The 18,049-nt window shown below is 49.3% G+C and overlaps 1 protein-coding gene across 2 annotated transcripts in view; it reads right to left on the reverse strand.

Moving 5' to 3' along the window:
* MGLL (monoglyceride lipase) overlaps positions 1-17,136 on the reverse strand; it is a 123,463-nt gene extending 106,327 nt beyond the window's left edge. Inside the window, exons 1-2 of one of the 2 annotated variants that reach the window (XM_012809238.2) lie at positions 16,977-17,136; positions 15,574-15,718 (exon numbers count right to left, since the gene is read on the reverse strand). In XM_012809238.2, the coding sequence (XP_012664692.1) occupies positions 15,574-15,698 (125 nt within the window). In that variant the 5' untranslated portion in view covers positions 15,699-15,718; positions 16,977-17,136. Of the gene's footprint in view, positions 1-15,573; positions 15,719-16,199; positions 16,728-16,976 lie in introns of those variants that run through there. The other variant, XM_023516955.1, reaches the window with a different exon arrangement.
* Positions 17,137-18,049: the final 913 nt, after the last annotated feature.

Here is an 18,049-nt window from a genome sequence, read left to right on the forward strand (position 1 = left end):
TGGATGGTTGAGTAGATGGATGAATGGATGTGTGGGTGGGTAGGTGGATGGGTGGGTAGATGGATGGATGGATGGGTGGGTGCATGCATGCATGGGTAGAAGGATGGATAGATGGGTGGATGGATGAATGGGTAAGTGGGTGGGTGGATGGATGAATGGATGTGTAGGTGGGTGGGTGGATGGGTGGGTGGGTCTATGCATGGGTAGATGGATGGATGGATGGATGGGTGGGTGGGTAGGTAGGTAGGTAGGTAAATGGATGGATGGATGGGTGGGTGGGTAGAAGGATGGATGGATGAGTGGATGGATGAATGAGTAGGTGGGTGGGTGGATGGATGGATGGGTAGATGGATGGATGAATGCGTGGGTGGATGGGTAGATGGGTGGATGAATGGTTGGGTGAGTGGGTGGATGGATGAACAAGTGGGTGGATGGGTCGGTGGACAGATGGATATTTACAGCTACACATTTGTCTCTTTCCTTGTAAATGCCACTGGACACCCAGGCCCTTTCTGCCATGGGCCTGGCAGCATCCAACACTCACCTGTCTTCACAAAGTCCCTAAACTGTTTTGAGAACAGTTATAGGAAGAGGTGCTGTGATGGACCCATTCCTTCAGCAGTCTCCTCCCACTCTCCCTGTTTTGTAGTTGGGGGCCATCCACATCAGGGAGAGGAAGAGGCCCTCAGGCCAGCTGCTGGCCTCCCATTACTCCTGGTGTGACAATGCTCTCTCCTAGTGATCCTCTTTTCTCTCTACTATTTTTGGTCTCACCTTTACATGCTCCTTAACTTTGGGTCTGCTGCTGAGTCAGCAGTGGGATCTCTGCTCTTCTCCCTGCCTTAGCCCCCACGCTCTACCTGAGCCGTCTCAGAGACCTCCCAGACACATGGGGCACATGAGGTGATTTCCAGCCCTGCCCTGGGCTTCAGCCAATTGCTCTGCTCCCCTTCCTACCCTCTGACGCTGTCCAATCCCTCCTCCTGGAACATTTTCCTTTTTGTTCAAATCCCACTATCCTTCAAGACCTGGTTCAGGTATAATATCCCCCAAACTGCTCCTTTTAGAAAATGTTGGGATGACAGAAAAATGTAAAGAATAAAATGGAAATTACCCACGATCACACGCCTAGAGATGACTATTTATATTCCTAGTCTGTAGTTGAGATCACAGAACCTCCAGTCCAGGGCTGAATAGATGTGGGGACGAGGAAGTCTCTGTCTCATTCTGGATCTTGGAGGAACCAACACCGTTAAGTGTGACTTGAGATTTGGGTTTGGGGGATTGTCAGATTGAGGGGGATCCCTTCTACTCCTAGGGCTTTCAGTGTTTTTATTATGTAAGGGCATTAGATTTTGTCAAATACTTTTTATGCATCTATTGAAATGATCGTGTAGATTTGAATTTTCTCCTACTACTCTGGTGCACTGCGCTAATTTATTTTCAGATATGAAACCATCCCTGCATTTCTGGGATGACTCTCACTCGGTCAGGATGTATAATAACTTTTCAAAATGTTGCTGGATTTAGTTTGCTAGTATGTTAATGAAGATTTTTAATATCTATATTCATAAGAAATATTGATCTTTAGTTTTGTAGTAATGTCTTTGTCTGCTTTCGGCGTCCAGGTAATACTGGTTACTTAGAATGAGAAGAGACGTGTTCTCTCTTCTTCTCAATTTTGGAAAGGTTTGTGAATAATTAGTGTCAATTCTTCTTTACATGTTTGGTAGATTGTAAGAGTGAAACTATCTGGGCCTAGTTTTTCTTTGTGGGTATTTTTTGCTTACTAATTCAAGGACTTTACCTGCTTTAAATTGATTCAGATTTTCTTTCTTTTTGAGTCAGTTTTGGTAGTGTGAATCTTTCTAAAAACTTGTCCATTTCATCCAAATTATCAAATTTAGTGGTATACATAGTTTTTTATAGTATTCCTTTACATTTTTTTATTTCTAAAAAATTATTAGTAATGTCCCCTCTTTCATTCCTGATTCCAATAATCCAAATCTTCTCTTTTTCTTTCTTGATCGATCAAGATTTGTCGATTTTGTTGATATTTTCAAACAACAAAATTGGATTTATTGTTTTTTCTATTTTCCATTCTCTGCTTCACTAATTTCTGCTCTAATCATTACTGTTTTCTTCCTTCTGCTTGCTTCACATTTAATTTGCTCTTCTTTTTCCTGTGCCTTGGGTGGAAAGTTAACTACATTTTATTATTTATTTTAATTTTAGAGACACAGTCTCATGACGCAGTCTCAGGCCTCAGACTCCTGGACCCAAGTGATCCTCCTGCCTCAGCCACCCAAAGTGCTGGGATTATAGGTGTGAACCACTGAGCTTGCCTAGAGTCTCACTTTCGTAACAGAAAAACTGTCTGCGACCTCTATAGGCCCAGAGCCTCCAGTGTGGCCATTTCCAGATTCATGATTATTCTTTTAGTTGTGAGAGAAAATGCTTCCCGTGCTTATTGGTTTGTGTGACTGCTGGGCTCAGGCCTGCTAGGTTTGATTTGAGGGGGTCTGGCAACATGGCCGGGACCTGGCTTCCCTCTCAACACTTCTTAGCTCTGCTATCTTGAGGTGGGTTTTATCGGCCAACAGGTTTCTCCCTCCTGGTCTCAATACGGCTACCAGAGTGCCCAGGGCTCACACTTCTAGGGGCAACTCCGGAGAAGTAAAGTGACAGTCTCCTTCCCGAGGGTCTCGGGGACATCTTCCTGACCACTGGGTGCTTGCTGAGTATTCCAGTATTCCCTAGCCAAAGGGAAGGGAGACTGTGCCATGCCGATAGGCTGGACCTGCAATGTGATCAACCCCTGACTAGGGTGGAATCAATGGCCTCAGAAACACATGGGCTGAAGGTGGAGGAGAGAAGCCCCTCAAATTGGGGGCACTGCTGGTGGGAGGAAGAGGAGGCCAGCTGATGCCTGTTCAGGCTCCAAACTCATGGCCCACTATTCTCCAAGGTCAGCCTCTCCTCTCCTACTGGCCCACCCTCCAGGGCCTTTGTCCAAGGGTGACACACTTAGAACGCCTTTCTGCCTCTCACTTGTGCTCTCCAGGTCTGTCCTGGACCATTTTGATGCTCAATTCAAGTATCAGTAGCCCAAACACTCACCACTGCTTGGATTTTCCATCATTTGGAAACATCTGGCTAAAAGATCAGATCACAAGTGGGTTTGAGATGGCTGGCACGGATTCTTCTCACAGAAATCCAAGTCTACTTACAGGCAGGCCCAAGGTTGGTTCAGTGTTGCATCAAGGACTCTGATTTCTCTATCTTTCTCCTCCACTCTCGGAGGCTGTTAGCCTTGTTACCTCATGACAGGGAGATGGCTCCTGCACTACAGCCACTATGACCACCTCAAAGACAGGAAGCAGGGTGGGGATTGGAGCAGAGAAAGATCCACCTCCTCATCCTGCTCTCTCTTGTCTTTTATCAGGGAGCTAAAAGCTGTCTGGGAATCTTCCAGAAACTTGTCCTGTGTCTCATTAGCCTTCAGTAGGTCCTATAGCCAGCCCCAGCTGCCAATGACACTGAGAAAGGAGAACAGGAGAGCCACGTCTGAGTAAGACATGTCATGCACGTCATATCCCTGGGGTCAAAAACTGACAAGAAAGAAGGGGGGATGGCCCCACTGGCCCTGCACCGTGCCCTCACTCTGTAACGGCAGTTTATTCCTGGCATACTCCCATCTGTGACTGCCGCCTTAGGCACAGTCCTCAGGTAAAGGACAAAGCCACAGCAACTTCACACAGGCTGGGGCATCCCCCACAAAACCACAGAGCAGCAGAGGCATGAAAAGGCAGGGTCCTCATCCCAGTCTGGAATTTCAGCCAGACAACTATGCAGCCTTGGACAATTTTCCCAGTGGCTCTCACTGTACCAGGATGTGAACAGCAAGCAATCCCATGTGGCTCTAGAGTGGTTCCCAACCCAGCAAGGCCCAAATTCCTTAGTGAGTCCACTCTGGCTATGACGGATGAGTGCACAGAGGGAAGGCCACTGAGGAGGCAGCGAGAAGGTCGCGTCTGCAAGCCAAGGAGAAGCCCCCCTTGTTCTGTGCCAGGAGTGAAGCTCTACAAGAGGTGAGCCCTAGAGAGGACAGGATGAGGACTGAATGTGAACTCTGCCCTGGACAGGCCACAGGTTGTTCTGCTGCCACCAGCGGCAAACTACCCCAGAGCTCCATCAAGAACCCAGCCCTGCTGACATCTTGGTCTTAGACTTCCAGACTCCAAAAGTGTGAGAAAATAGCTTGTGCCATGGGAACCCTGCCCTCCCACCCCCATTTGTGGTACTTTGTCAGTGGTCCCAGCGGACTTAACAACAGCCATCTCAGCCCCAGCTCCTGAGCTGCCTTTCCAAACCCACCCTGCCATGCGTGTTAGACTCCAGTTTCCAAAGAATCCTGTTGTTTTTAGAGAGCACCATATCTAAGGTGACCAGACATTCCACTTTTGGCGGGACAGTCTCAATTTTTAACAATTTGTCCTGTGTCCCACGGCATTTTAAAAAAGTCCCGATTTTTGGAAAGAATGCATGATAAGCTAGGGAACGGCAGGAGAATGGGAAGGGAATATACGGTTTTTGGCTGCCATGTGGCTATTTCACCAGGATATGAGTTTTATATTATTTTTGTTAATTTTATGATGTTAAACTTTAATAATAAAAAATATTGTTAAGAACTGATTATTGAGAACTGCTTATCAAAGTTCGCATTGTTGATCAGTTGTTAGAATTCGACCACCATTGTTTGGACTTAATGAACAATGGCATTTTTTGGCATTGGCAATGAGGAAAACATTTTGTAACTGTCTCTCAGACGATACACATCATACTGCGTGCTAGTGCTAGTTAAACAAGTGATGTCAACAAATCAGCTATTCAGATAATTTAGGTAAGTTATTTATTTCATGAATTTAGCAGACAATACTTGTATTATTTATATTTTATAGTGGCGGCAAAAAGTCTAGGGCCGGCCTTGACAGTCACACTTACGACTTACAAGGTATCATTATTAAAAAAAAATATTGATAAGGAAAAGGTTAAATCTTGGGCAACAGCAAAAATCATAATAGAGAACAAATGGTTAGAAATATTTCATCATTTTGAAACAAACCATGTTCCATACAATAATGCACTAAAAATTGTGAGATACGCGCTGTCCTTACCAGGAACTAATGCTGCGACTGAACATGTTTTTTCTAAATAAAGTGTGGACATCAGAAAAACCACAATTAAGTGTTGAGACTCTGAAAGCCATTTTATGTGTGAAATATAATTTAACAAATTCTTGTGAAAAATTTCATGACCTTTTAAACAACGATAGCAATCTACTAAAAAAGTTCACTCAAATGAGAAATATGCCAAAGAATAAAATAATACTATACATAATTTTTAATGTATTATATTTGTAAGTTGTACTTATGTTGAAATTTTAAAAAATATATTACAATACTATTTTTGCATTCTATGAAAATTTTTGTTGCTCCATATAGACCAAACTTTTAATTAACCCCCCACTCCCCCGTCAATGGTGTCCTGCTTTACCAATGTTAAAATCTGTTCACCTTAACCATTTCCTTTCTCCCTGACCTCCAGGCCTGTGTGAAGGTGGTTCCCTCCTCCCTAGAATGCCCCTTTCTACCTTTAAGACCCAGCTTAAAATCAGTCACCTAAATGTCTTCCTGGAACTCCCAAGCTGAATTCATGGCCCTCACAAGCCAACTCCCACGGTGCCTGGCACTGCCTCCCTGACAAACGGGCAGAGATGCCTTCAAAAGTGGAGAAAGGGCTGCTTCCCTTCTGTGTGACCGGGAGCATGTGAGGTGCTGGGTAAGAGCCCGTGTCATGGAGAGGGTGAACTGCAGACACGGAGTCTTCAGGCTCTTTGAGGACACTCCAGTGCTCCTAGCACAGAGCTGAATTTACAGTAGGAGCTCAGTTAATACTTGTTGAAACACCTCCCCAGCACATATCAAAAAAGGAAGCAGAACCTCCAGACTCTGACGTCCATGCTGACTTCTGTGCAAAAGTGGAAAACGCCTGCTACACTGCAGTGCCCGCTCACAGAGCATTTCCACATGCAGGGTTTTATAATGAAGTTAAAAATCGTCTAAAACACAGCCACCTAGTGTCTCAAGGCACTACCTTCAGGCAGTATTCCCATTTTAGGTGTCACCGCTCATTCAGTGATGCTTCTGCATTTAAGCGCCCCATTTCCTGCACAGAAAGTTCGTCCCTCTAAGCCACAATCGAGGGAAATGCCTCTGTTCTTTTCCTAGAAATCCACAGCAGCACAGACTCTGGGAATAATCCCATCTCAGTCATCCCACTGAATTATTCATGCAACAAATGTGTTTCAGTCTCTTGTTTTTTGCCAGGCAGGAAATGCTGCAAGAAACAAGTGCTGGAGAAGACAGAATAAGAACTGAACATAAATTCTGCCCTGACGGAGCTGCTCTGCTGCCGCCATATGCAAACTACCCCAGAGTCACAGCAAAGCCTCTGGGAACTTGCTGGAAGGTCTAAGCGGTGACTTTGTCTAAAGGTATTCATAGGCAGAGAGAGAAATAAAACTTTGACCCTGATCCCACCCTTGGTACAAATGTCCTCCATGTGGTAGATTTCAAAACTGGCCACAGAATATTTTCTCCTGCATCCCCTGTTCTTGGGATTCTGCCTGGGCTAGCCTTTCACCTCTTTGGGCCACTGGGACGCTCACAGACCTCATTATCAGCAGAGATTCTGAAAGCACTTGCATGTTGGCATTGCTTTGTCATTGCTCTTGAAACATGGCCACTCTAAAAACAGATCCCAGTATGTTAAAAGATGAGAGAGGAGGTGAGCCTGCCATCAGCCCACAAATGCCAAGACTGGCTAGCCCCTGGCTGGCCAGCCAGGCCCCATGGATCCAGCAGCTGCCCAGCGATGCGTGAGGGAGCTCAGCAAAGAGCAGCAGACGATCCGCCCGGCAGAACTTAGCACAAATCGCCAGCTATAGATTCATGGGCCAAATAACAGCAACAGATTCTTAACATGACCCAGACTACCCCGCCCACTCTAATACATGGCAGGGTGGCCCTGGAACACCAGTTTCCACACAAATCTGATAGATAATCAGGACCGAAGGAGAAATACATGCCAAAGGCCGAGACACCTTGAGACGCGGGCCACTAAAACTCGGCTGCTTGCTTCTATGAAGGTTTGAGTTGATTTCTGCCGTACTAGCCCCCCTTCCAGTCCAGTGTCGTACCACAAATACTGAGGTTTTATAAAAGAGAAGTGCGAGTTAGCCTATGTGTTATCACAGAAAGAATCTCACCACCAAAGGCCGGCTTCCTTGTGGCTTTGTCCTTTTGTTTACTTTGTAACAGAAGTACCCAGCAACCCTAGATGTTTATCAGAGAGTTTGAAATCTCCTCGAAATGGAACTGAATTTTTACCAAGGGAATTACCCCAAGGCTGGGGAAAACCCCGTAAGCTGGTGGGACTGGCGGGGCTGGGGGAGCAGCCAGATGGACGTGACGGAACTCCTGATCACTCTCTTTCTGGGTCTCAGGTGACTGGTGCTGCCAGGAGGGTGGAGGGAAGTGAAGGATAATGGTGGGCAACAGACAGGCCCAACCCCAGGCCTCAGAGCCTCCCAGGCCAACAGGGGAGGAAGCCAAAGAAAACATGCAGAATAGATTATAGCCTTAGCATATGGGAAGGGGGGAGGGAGAGGGGAGGAGGGGAGTGGATGGGTGGAGGGAGGGAGATTGGTGGGGTCACCCCTATGGTTTATCTTACAAGGGTACAAGTGAATCTTTCTAAAAGCAGAGTATGAATGTCTTAACTCAATAACTAAGAAAATGACATGAAGGCTACATTAACCAGTTTGATGAGAGTATTTCAAATTGTATATGAAAATGCTGTACCCCATGATTGCATTAATGTACACGGTTATGATTTAATTAAAAAGAAAAAGAAAAGAAAACATGCAGAATATAACACCCACTGACACCTCACTGACCACACGCCAGGCACTCTCCCCAAGTCCCCTCTGCTCTCCCCAAGTCCCATCTGCCCCGTAAAGCTGCCCCCTGCCCCCTGCTACTGGTCCTCATTGTGCAGATGGGAAAACTGACGCAGAGTGGTTACGTGACATTACATAGCCCAGGCCTTGCCCGCATCTCGGGGGCTGCTCCTGCCAAGCTGGGTCCAGGACATGTGTTCTTTTCCAGGCATCATGAACTTTTGCTCCCCAGAGCTAAAGTTTTCCTGAAGGATGTCTCTTCAAGATCGACTAAACAGGATAAAAAGAACGACGTTTCAAAAATGACTAACCCAACTAGAGGTTTTTAAATCGCTGATCCAGTTGGCTAAAAGTTGACAAGGAACATTAACCAGAGGCGACACACGGCCAACGGTGCAGCTTTCTCATTTCCTTCCACCTCTTTCTCTTCCCCTTCTTCCTTTCCGCTCCCCTCCTCTTTGTCCAGGGTGCCCTTACCCCTCTCCCCTGTCCCAGGAGGCCTCTGGGCTTCTCCACTCCTGTAGTCTCTCCCCCTCCTCCCACCCCGTCAGTCTCTGGGCAGTCTCCTTGGGCCTCGCCTAGGTGTTCACACACTTCTAACCACTGAGGACAGAACCACCAACCAGAGATCTGGCCAAACGAGTTCTGGACAAAGGAGAGGGAGCTGGTGAGCAAAGACCTGCCCAAGCCGCTCCCCAACTGGACAATTACTCACACCCCCACTGGGCAGGGTGACCTTGTAGCTTAAACTGATGAGAAAAGGAGGCAGAGGGGGAACTCCTAACAAACGGACGGAGCAGAAGACACGCAGGTCAGGACCCCTGTGCGGCCTGAAGAATCCTTACCCTCTGAGCCTTGGTCTTCCCATCTGTACAGTGGTGAGCTTGGGCACAAAGCTGTGGGCCATGGGCTACCTCGGTTTTGAGAGGCTGGTAGAATCTATAATCTTTCTCCCTTTCTAGAAAAGGGCATCTACTCACACGCCCATGTTGTCAAACTGTTCACAGACTATCCATGAGCCTTCTGGAAATCCCCAAGGTCGGGGAGAGCTAGTGATGCCTAAAGATACCTTCCTGCTCACTACCTGTCTTCCCAGCCCCGCTTTCTGTCCTCTGCCCCTTCTCTCCCCCTTTCTTTCTCCCCTCTCCTCTTCTCTTCCTCCTTCTCTCCTTCTCTCTTTCTTTCCTGCCTCCCTGCAGAATGTTGATAGAGCTATGACCCCATGAGAAATACCCTGCTGGGGAAGATGAAGGGCACCTTTCCATCACTGGACACCAGCCACGGGGACCAATGGTCAGCATGAGCCCAGGAGAGAGGCCACGGAGGTCACCCTGGGGCAGTTGTGTGGAGTGACAGCCCCTAAACACACAGAGAGCAGCATCACCCCAGCTTTGCTCAGTGACCACCACAGCGTCCCACTCCAGGCCCTAACGGACAAGGCTGTGTGAAAAGAAAAGAACCTCCTATCCACAAGAACCTTGGGTGACCTGAAAATATGGGACAAGGGTCATTTTGCAATCTCAGCTGTAAAAATTTGCACCACTAAAGACCGTTTCCTCCGTTTATACAATGACCACCAGTTTGGTTTGCTTTCATGGGCAAAGCACATCTGCGATTGAGGTCTACACCTAAAAGGTGCCGATAAATGGACAATGGTGGACAACGGTCGCTATTCAGCAAGCAGCTTATTTTACTATTTTTTTTTCTTTAGACTCTACCACAAAACAAAGCCAGATTTGTATCTGCAGAACATTCTTACAGCAACTGGAAGAAATTGCCCCTTAACAAAGCTGCTGGAAAAATCAACTGCAAGAACAGCAGCTGGCCTTTCCTCTCGCCATCAAAAGATCTCTGCTATTCAAAGAGCCTTAAAGAAAAAAAGCCCAGAAGAAATGCCCTATTTAAAAATAAGACAACTTGCGATACTACCACAAAGGCAGACCCATCAGAAGGAGAAATCACAGCTTCATACGAGAGAAGGAAACTTTTGGAAATTCTTAGAATAGGCAGAAGAATGCAGGGGTGCTCCTGAAACAGCAACAGGATTAAAAATAATGTCATTACTAAGAAAATGCATCGTAGGGTCCATTTTCTCAGTGTTTCCGGGCAAATGTCATGAAATAACGGTTGTATGTTACAGAGGCTTAATTCTGGATTCCTCCAGCTGGGACAGTACAAGTCCTGTGCCTGTCACACCTCAGGAGAGCCGGTCCTGATTAATACCCAGTCATATTTTACCGGTGACATTTGAAATGTAATTTGTTTTTGGCACACTGGGCTCTGGAGGCCCCTGCAGGGTCTCCTCCCTGCCCCCCCCCTCCACTGGCTCATCCCACTGCTGCTCCAGGAAATGACCCACAGTATCCAGTGCCCCCCACACACTGTCCTGGCTACCTGAGAGCAGTCCCTGGCATCTCCTGTGCAGAGAATACAGTAAAGGCGTGCGTTGCAAAGAAGAACCCCAGCTGCCCTGCCCCCTCCACAGCAGCTCCTTCCCCATCGCTGAGAGACACCTGGGAGTCATCCTTCTCCTCCCTCTGCTGCCCACTGACCCCTTGGCACAGCCACCCACATCTTCTATAGTCCCTGCTGGCAGGAGGAGCTACATCACTGCTGGGACTCGGCCCTCCTGGCCACAGCTGGATGCCTGCACCTGTCTCCATGTGCCTGGCTGTCCACAAGACAAACCTGCAGCCCCTCAGCCCACCGTGAGGCTCACCCCTTTCTGCTTGCCCTGCCCCCCCACGTCCTTCTGGGGATGAAGGCTGGGAGGAGCTGCAACCCACCCGGCTCTGTCTACTTCGCATGAAAGCGCCCGGTTGCACGGCATTACTGCTATCTGCACGTCAGCCCACCCCATGCCTTCGTCAGAGGAAGTGGTCTCTGCTACTCTGTCCCTGCCTGGCACCTCCTGTTCCAATGCCTGGAACATGCAGACATCAGCAAAGGAGCAAAGGGACTTGTTGCATCACAGGCAGAGTGAGGCGGTGGGAGCCCGCAGGGCTGGGCATGGAGGGCCAGACTGGCTCCTGACAGCCAGGGAGAGGCCCAGAGCCAGCGCTGGGCCGCAGAGGCCCACAGAAGGGCCATTTGCAGAGACAAATGAGTCGTGCGGTTTGGTTGACCCTGTAAATGTATCAACCACTGAGGCCCCTCGGCTGAATGAGGAGGACAGTGGCCTGGGCAGGCCAGGTCACAGGGTCGGCAGGCACCGCCCGGGAGAGATCATCTTTTCATGCTCCTTTCCACACTCAAACTCAGCACCTGGACAAACAGTGAGCTGGAGGGGGGAAAAACGCCCCAAACTGGCTGACAATCTGCCCAAAAACCTCAGGGACAAACAGAGGCAACCGCGTGTGGCCTTTGAGAGTGCTTCTGGAAGGGAGAGGGATCGAAATTATGTCTAGCCAGTGGTGAAAATTCTTCATGTCCAGATGGACCAGCTGGCTGGGAGCCAGGTTATCTCCTGAGCCACTGGTGCCACACCCAAGTGGCTGGCACTGACGGGAGGAAGACAGTACGAGGGTGGCAGGAAGGGAGGGTGCTCAGTGCCATTTAAGTCTGTCCCTGCTTTAGGGATTCTGAGCACAGCTGAGTAATGTCCAGCAACTCCCACCAAGCTGACCAGCCAGGAAGAGGTCCAGAGCCAGCCAACTGGCCTTTATGTGGACTAAACGAAAAGTAGGTAAATATTACTCAAGAGCACAAAAACAACTTGACCTCCCAGCTCAGGAGCCCACAAAGCAGCTCACCTCCAAGGGCCCAGTGGCCTCCCTGTTCACTCCTATTCTGACTCGCATCAGTGCTGGCCACAGGTGAATACTGATTTCCAAGAGACAGCTCAGTTTAAACAAAGGAGCTGAGTTGTCACTCTAACTGCACAGCAGCAGACAGAGCTCCCTGCAAGGCAACTACAGCATGGAGATGGTGAAAACCACACAGCCCAGGGGTGGGCAGCCAACTGGCCTTTATGTGGACTCAACAAAAAATAGCTAAATATTACTCAAGAGCACAAGAGCAACTTGACCTCCCAGCTTAGCTCACCTCCATTGATGGGCTGGTCTCCACCACACTGCCCACAGCATCAGTGGGAATTTGCTAAAGACCCATTATTTAAAATTCCAGCACATTGGATCAGGATAAGGCAGCCAGTCACCCAGGCTATAATAAGAACTTTTATTCAGAAGGGATATATATCTCTAATCTATTTGCCACTTTTAATATATTATGAACAACTGTTTAGGGAGAATTACTGTAGAACCTCCACAGCTGACCCCCTCCCTAAACTGTCCATCCCCTTAAGCTGACCTAATTTTCATGCCCCAGACATGCACCACAGTACATATCAATACAGTAGGCCTAGTTCCTTGTGTTGACCACCTCTGTATGTTGACCAGTTTGTTAGTCTTTTGGTTGGTCATCTTACAGAGGTTCTACTATATTTCTTTCCTCTCTATCCAGGAAATGATCTTTACCCTAACCCAAATGTTAAGAGTTTATCAGGAGAATACTACCTGTAAAGACAAAGTCTGTCCTGCTTGGTGGTATGTTAAGAAGAGCCATTGACTCAGAGTCAGAGAAATCTGGACCAAATCCAGCTGCTGGCAGCTGGGTCATTGAGGCAAGATACTTTACAACTTTGGACTCTGTTTTCTCATCTGTAAAATGGGAGTAATAACAAAAATCCTGTCTCACAGACTGATGTGACGGTGAAATGAGTCCAGACCCTAGAACATAGAACATACTTGGCGCTCGATTCATGTGAGACAGTTCTGCGGCCATGCCTTCAGTATAGTATCTGTTATGACTGTAAATTCTACCAGGTGAGCGTGAATTTGATCATGAATGGAGACCTAAACTCTCTGGGTCACATACATTAAATACTGAGACTCTGGCCTGCTATCTTAAAACAGCATTATGTTTGTATGTACAAACTGTAAAGATAAACCCAAGACATGCTTTTCCCTCTCTCGGTGTCCACTGAGGAGGCTGCCATATATGATGACATAATCTGCTTCTATAAAGCAGGTTAAGCCAGTTTGCCAGGTCATGGGTGACACCTGTGGCTGAAATTTGCTCTGAGACACCTGCAGAGCTAGCCTTGGGTCCTCAGGAGTTCCCTGAGGGCAGAATGTCCCAGCAGGTTCTTGGGGAAGGCCCAAAGAGCTGCAGGCAACTTGTTGATAAGACTACCAGCTAAGGCAGGCAGGTATGGACCTGCCTGTGTAGTAAGATGGTCCACAGCCCCTCAGGGTGGCTTGTGAGGCCAGGGGCCTCCGTGAGAAAGAGAACAAAGGAGTAAGATGCTGTTTGACCTACAGTTTCCCAGGACTTGGTAGAGAAGTCAGGAAAGTTTCAGTCTCCTCTTTTTTTTTTTCTCCCTTTCTTTCCTCCTTCCTCCCAACTGGAGAGAGTTGTGATTGTGCCAGGGAAGGCCCTGATTATGCTAAAAAGGGACAAAGGGCTTGGGGGGTAGATTGAAGTCCTGGTGACCTGAGGTCCCCTCCCTCTTCCTAAACGCAGACCAGCTGAAGCAATAATGTTGCAGGGGTCTCCCAGATGGAGCAGGAGGGCGGTCTGCAGAGCAGCTGGCCTCAGTCATTAAGGTATGGAGATTCTTCCATGCTGGCTGGCACAAGCCTCTGTCCTCACCCCACCCAGAATCCCAAAGACAACCCCCAGATCTGGCAAGCACAAGTTAACCTGTGTCACTGCAGGGGCCTGCAGGAGACCCCTGCTCATTCTGACTGGTCCGGCTGCTTGTGAAATGTTTCAAGGACTGCCCTTGACGGGAGCCCCCAACCCCAAAGGGAATTACTGATCTGAATCATGCCCTGGGGGTAGGGGTCCAGGCCAGGCTGCCAGGGGAGGCACATGACTTTCCTCTTTAGTCAAATGAGGGTTCTATGAAGGCTTCTGGTCTTAAAACTTCCCTCTTCAACCTTTTCCACACCCACATGTTTCTTTCAAATTCAAGGGCCCAGTGGCCTCCCTTTTCACTCCTATTCTGACTCACATCAGTGCTGGCCACAGGTGGACACTGATTTCCAAGAGACAGCTCGGTTTAAACGAAGGAGCTGAGTTGTCATCTCTGACTGCCGAGCAGCAGACAGAGCTCCCTGCAAGGCAACTACAGCATGGAGATGGTGAAAACCACCCACAGCCCAGGGGAGGGCAGCCAACTGGCCATTTCTGATGCACTCACCCACCACCCTTCCCCCGCCAGAGGACTGCGGGCCCTCTTCATTGTTGACTTCAAACTGGGACAATCTCACTACTCAACCAACAAAGCCCCCAAAGTCTGAAACTTGGACATGAAAAACTTCTACTCTCAATTCTTTGGCTGCCTTCTATATTTTGACCACATAACTCACCATATACCACTAATTTGTTAGAAATTAAACCAAGAATATGCAGTTTTACAGCCAGTTTAATCAAAGTGGAGAATTAATGATTAATTAGCATCATGGTCCTTGACAATCCCCCTCCCCCTTCCTTCTCCCTCTCCATGCCCCCTTAAAACATGCACACACAGACATACTTTTCTCTAGAGGAAATCTTTCAAGACAGATACTGCCAGAACTGGTAGGAATTCTTATCAGCCCATTACCCACTTTGCAAACACACTAGAGAGAAAGCCACAACCAGTTTGTATGGCTGCCCTGAAGCTATCATTCTAAGCCAGGTTTTAAAAGTCTGTATCTCTGTGTCTTTAACTGCAGCTACCTGGGTTAAGGTATAGATATGGGAGAGATTTTACAACTCTGCTAGGGTTAGGTGATTATTGAGACACAAAAAGAGATATAATCCACAGCATGCTATGATCCCTAGGAGACAAGAGGCCTAGGAAACAGGTAAAAGGTCCCTGGAACAGGAAATGTTTACTTGTCACCAGGCCAACTGGTTACCACAAATAATTTCTTTCCCTGCATAACACAAACAAGCAGGGTTTTCCTGCTTCACCGGAGAGGAGACCAGCTGTCCTGTGTGTAGTCTCAATGCCTGTTTCGAATAGCTAGACAAATCCTTGACGGAAAACATACAAAGTAATTGAGCTGGCCCAGAATCAGAAGGAAACACCCAGACCCCCTTCTTCACGGATGCCATCTTCTAAAGCTCAGAAACAAGCAGGAAGAGAGGGCAAAGGTTAAAAGATGTGTATGACTTAGGTTTTTTTAACCACTTGGGGGGGGGTTCTTTAATTGTTGGGTTTGATTTTAAACAAATGCCTGTACAACAGGAAATCAACTCCAGCACAAAAAATAAAGTCATGTGGAATTTTTGAAAACAGCCATACGGTAGAATCTGTACCCTAGTTGTCAAAATTAAAAAAAAAAAAATTCCTGCTTCTCAATTAAAAAAAAAAAAAAAAAAAATATATATATATATATATAAAGTATAAATTTCAGCTTTGTTAACCTGCTGTGCCTAAAGTTAAAGCTATAGAAGTAGGTTAAATAGAAAGTGGATCCACAGGAGATGGGTGAGCTGAAGGAGGAGGAGCAGGTGCCAGCCTCCCACACCTGGGCAGCACTCTGGGGAGGACTTACTTGGGTGTCCCGGTGGGTTTCCAGTACCTGCAGAAGAGGTACTGTCCATCTGCATTGATCAGGTGAGGGAGGTCCTGGTACGGAACACTCTGTGGGGTCCTCCTGGGGGAACTTTCCTCTGGCATTATGGAAGGGTCTTCAAGCCCTAGAAAGAAAAGTGGACATATTCCAAAGTCAGAAATACGGCAAAGATATGTATGGATAGGAGGAGAAAGCCTTATTCAGTCGGTAACATTTTTTAAAATCGATTAAAAAAAAAACAACAAAACCTCCATTTCAAAGATTTTTTAAAAAATACATACATTTCTTGCAAACCTCTCCAAGACTGAAAAATCCCATTTGTTCTCAAGAAAATGCTCACTTTATTTTTTAAGTGCCTCATTACAGCTTTTTTTTCCCCCTTCCCATCTGTGTTTATTTTAAATCATTTCAGGAAACTTCATCTTAAAGACTATTTTAGCTGTAATCAAGTGGAAATTATCGTCAGCTCTATGGGTACAAAGACCCAGCTGCAAGAACACCCATCTATCCTAAAATCCCCAAGGAGCAGTTTCAAGGGGGCACGATAATGAGGTGGATGATACTCCGATCATTCCTGTCTGAAATCCCAAAGATGCACGACAAACCTGTTTCCATTACGTCCTGGCTTTTGCATTCCACAGCCACGACAGCCTCGAGAAGCAGAGCCAGGCAAATAGGGCTGTTCCCTCATCTGGGCGGCCGCAGGGCAGCGTTCAGCAGCTCCTGAGCCCCGCTGTGCTCCCCTGGCGCCTGCCCCCCCAGATCTCGCCTTCCCGGCTGGGGTGCAGAGCAGGGCGGCTGCCTCCAGAGAGGCTCTGCGGGGCTCCCCTCCCTCCCCGGGCGGGGGCCCGGCGCTGCGACATCCCACTACTAGTTCATGTCCTCACTTTACTAAACAAATCCCCGGAGGGGCTGGGAGGGGAGGGCTCAGCGCCGGCACCCACTGCCCGCGAAACTGGGGAACTAGCTGCGCGCACACCCCGCACCTCGCAGACGCGCAAATGCGTGTCCCCGAGACAAAGTCACCCCCGAGGCTTCGGACAAACTTTGCTCCCCTCGTGTCTCCGACAGCACAGGGAATGGAGCCCCGCAGCTGTCATCGGGAACGCCACAGGAAAACCCGGGGGCTTCGCCGGTGTCTCTGCACCGGGGACCGCGGGCACTGGGAAGATGGAGTTGACGGGCACAAGTTGGTTTGGGGGCTGGTGCGAGGGAGCAGGGCGGGCGCGCGCGCACGCTGCCACGCGCGCTCACACACTCGCGCACACACGCGCACCCGGGGGGCGCGGGAGCCCACGCCGAGCGCGGCGGGGACCCCGATGCGGGTTCCCACCCCTGGCTGCGGCACTCGCGGGCTGGGGCGGGGACCGGGAGGCAGTTACCAGGGCCACGAGCGCCGCTGTCGCGTTCCCCGAGCGCCGTGGATCCTCGTCTGCGGCGGGCCAGGGCCGGGAGGAGCTGCGCGTGGCCGGCTCTGCGGGACCAGGCGCGGCTCGGAAGCCGCCACTTTATCCCCGGGCCGGCTGGGCGGCGGGGGCGGCCCGAGGTGGGTGGGGACGCGGGGGCCCGGCTGGCGGCGGGCGGCGCAGGGAGGCGGCGCCCGGGGCCCACGTGTGCCCGGCCCGCGGGGAGGAGCAGGGGGCGCCGCCCGCCACCCGGCCACGCGCTCCTCCCCGCCGAGCCTCGCGGGCCGCCGCGCCTGGGGTGGCCGCCCGGGGACTGTCACTGGGGCCTGAATAGAGCTGGGCTCTCTCGAGCCTCAGCATGAGAGGCCACACCTCACTTAGGCGCTCACAGACCCCCACACAGTCACTACATGCACACGTGTCCCCTGCCGCAGACGCTACCCTGCACATGGGACGCACAGCCACCACATCTCACGGGGACGGGACACACAGACCCCTCAGGCACACGAGGACAACATAACATCTCACAGAGACCCACAAGCGCGCTTAAGATACTCAAAGAGACACCCCACCACCACCCAGACGTGCCCAGACATCTCCAGGTTTCATGCCTTGCACACACAAGTAAATACAGACACACCTGGAGAGGTGAGGGGAGGCGCCCACACAAATGCCCAGGATGTGGGGTAAAGGCAGGCTGGTGCCTGCTACAGATGTCTTGTCCCTGACCCCATCCCCAGTGCCCCTGCCCCAGGTGCATCTGCAGCCAGGGGACAGCTTGAACTCTGTCCAGAATAATTGGCAATGCAGCTTCGGGCACTGAGAGTCCAGCCCCGCTGGGTTCAACATCACCTCCTCCATGTGCCCTTTGAGCCTTAGTCTCCTCACCTGCAGCTTGGGAGCCAAGTGGGAATGACTGTGTCCCAGGGGAGCGTCCCTGATCCCACTGACCTCAACAGGCCTTCCTGTCCCTCCTTCCTTCACAAACAATTTTACAAGGTAACAGTGGTGAAAAAAAAAAAATGCTCTCCTTCAGAAATTAGTGTCTC

This window comes from Otolemur garnettii, unplaced genomic scaffold (assembly GCF_000181295.1).
Source record: "Otolemur garnettii isolate 467f Iridium unplaced genomic scaffold, OtoGar3 scaffold00101, whole genome shotgun sequence".
Taxonomy (NCBI): Eukaryota; Metazoa; Chordata; class Mammalia; order Primates; family Galagidae; genus Otolemur; species Otolemur garnettii.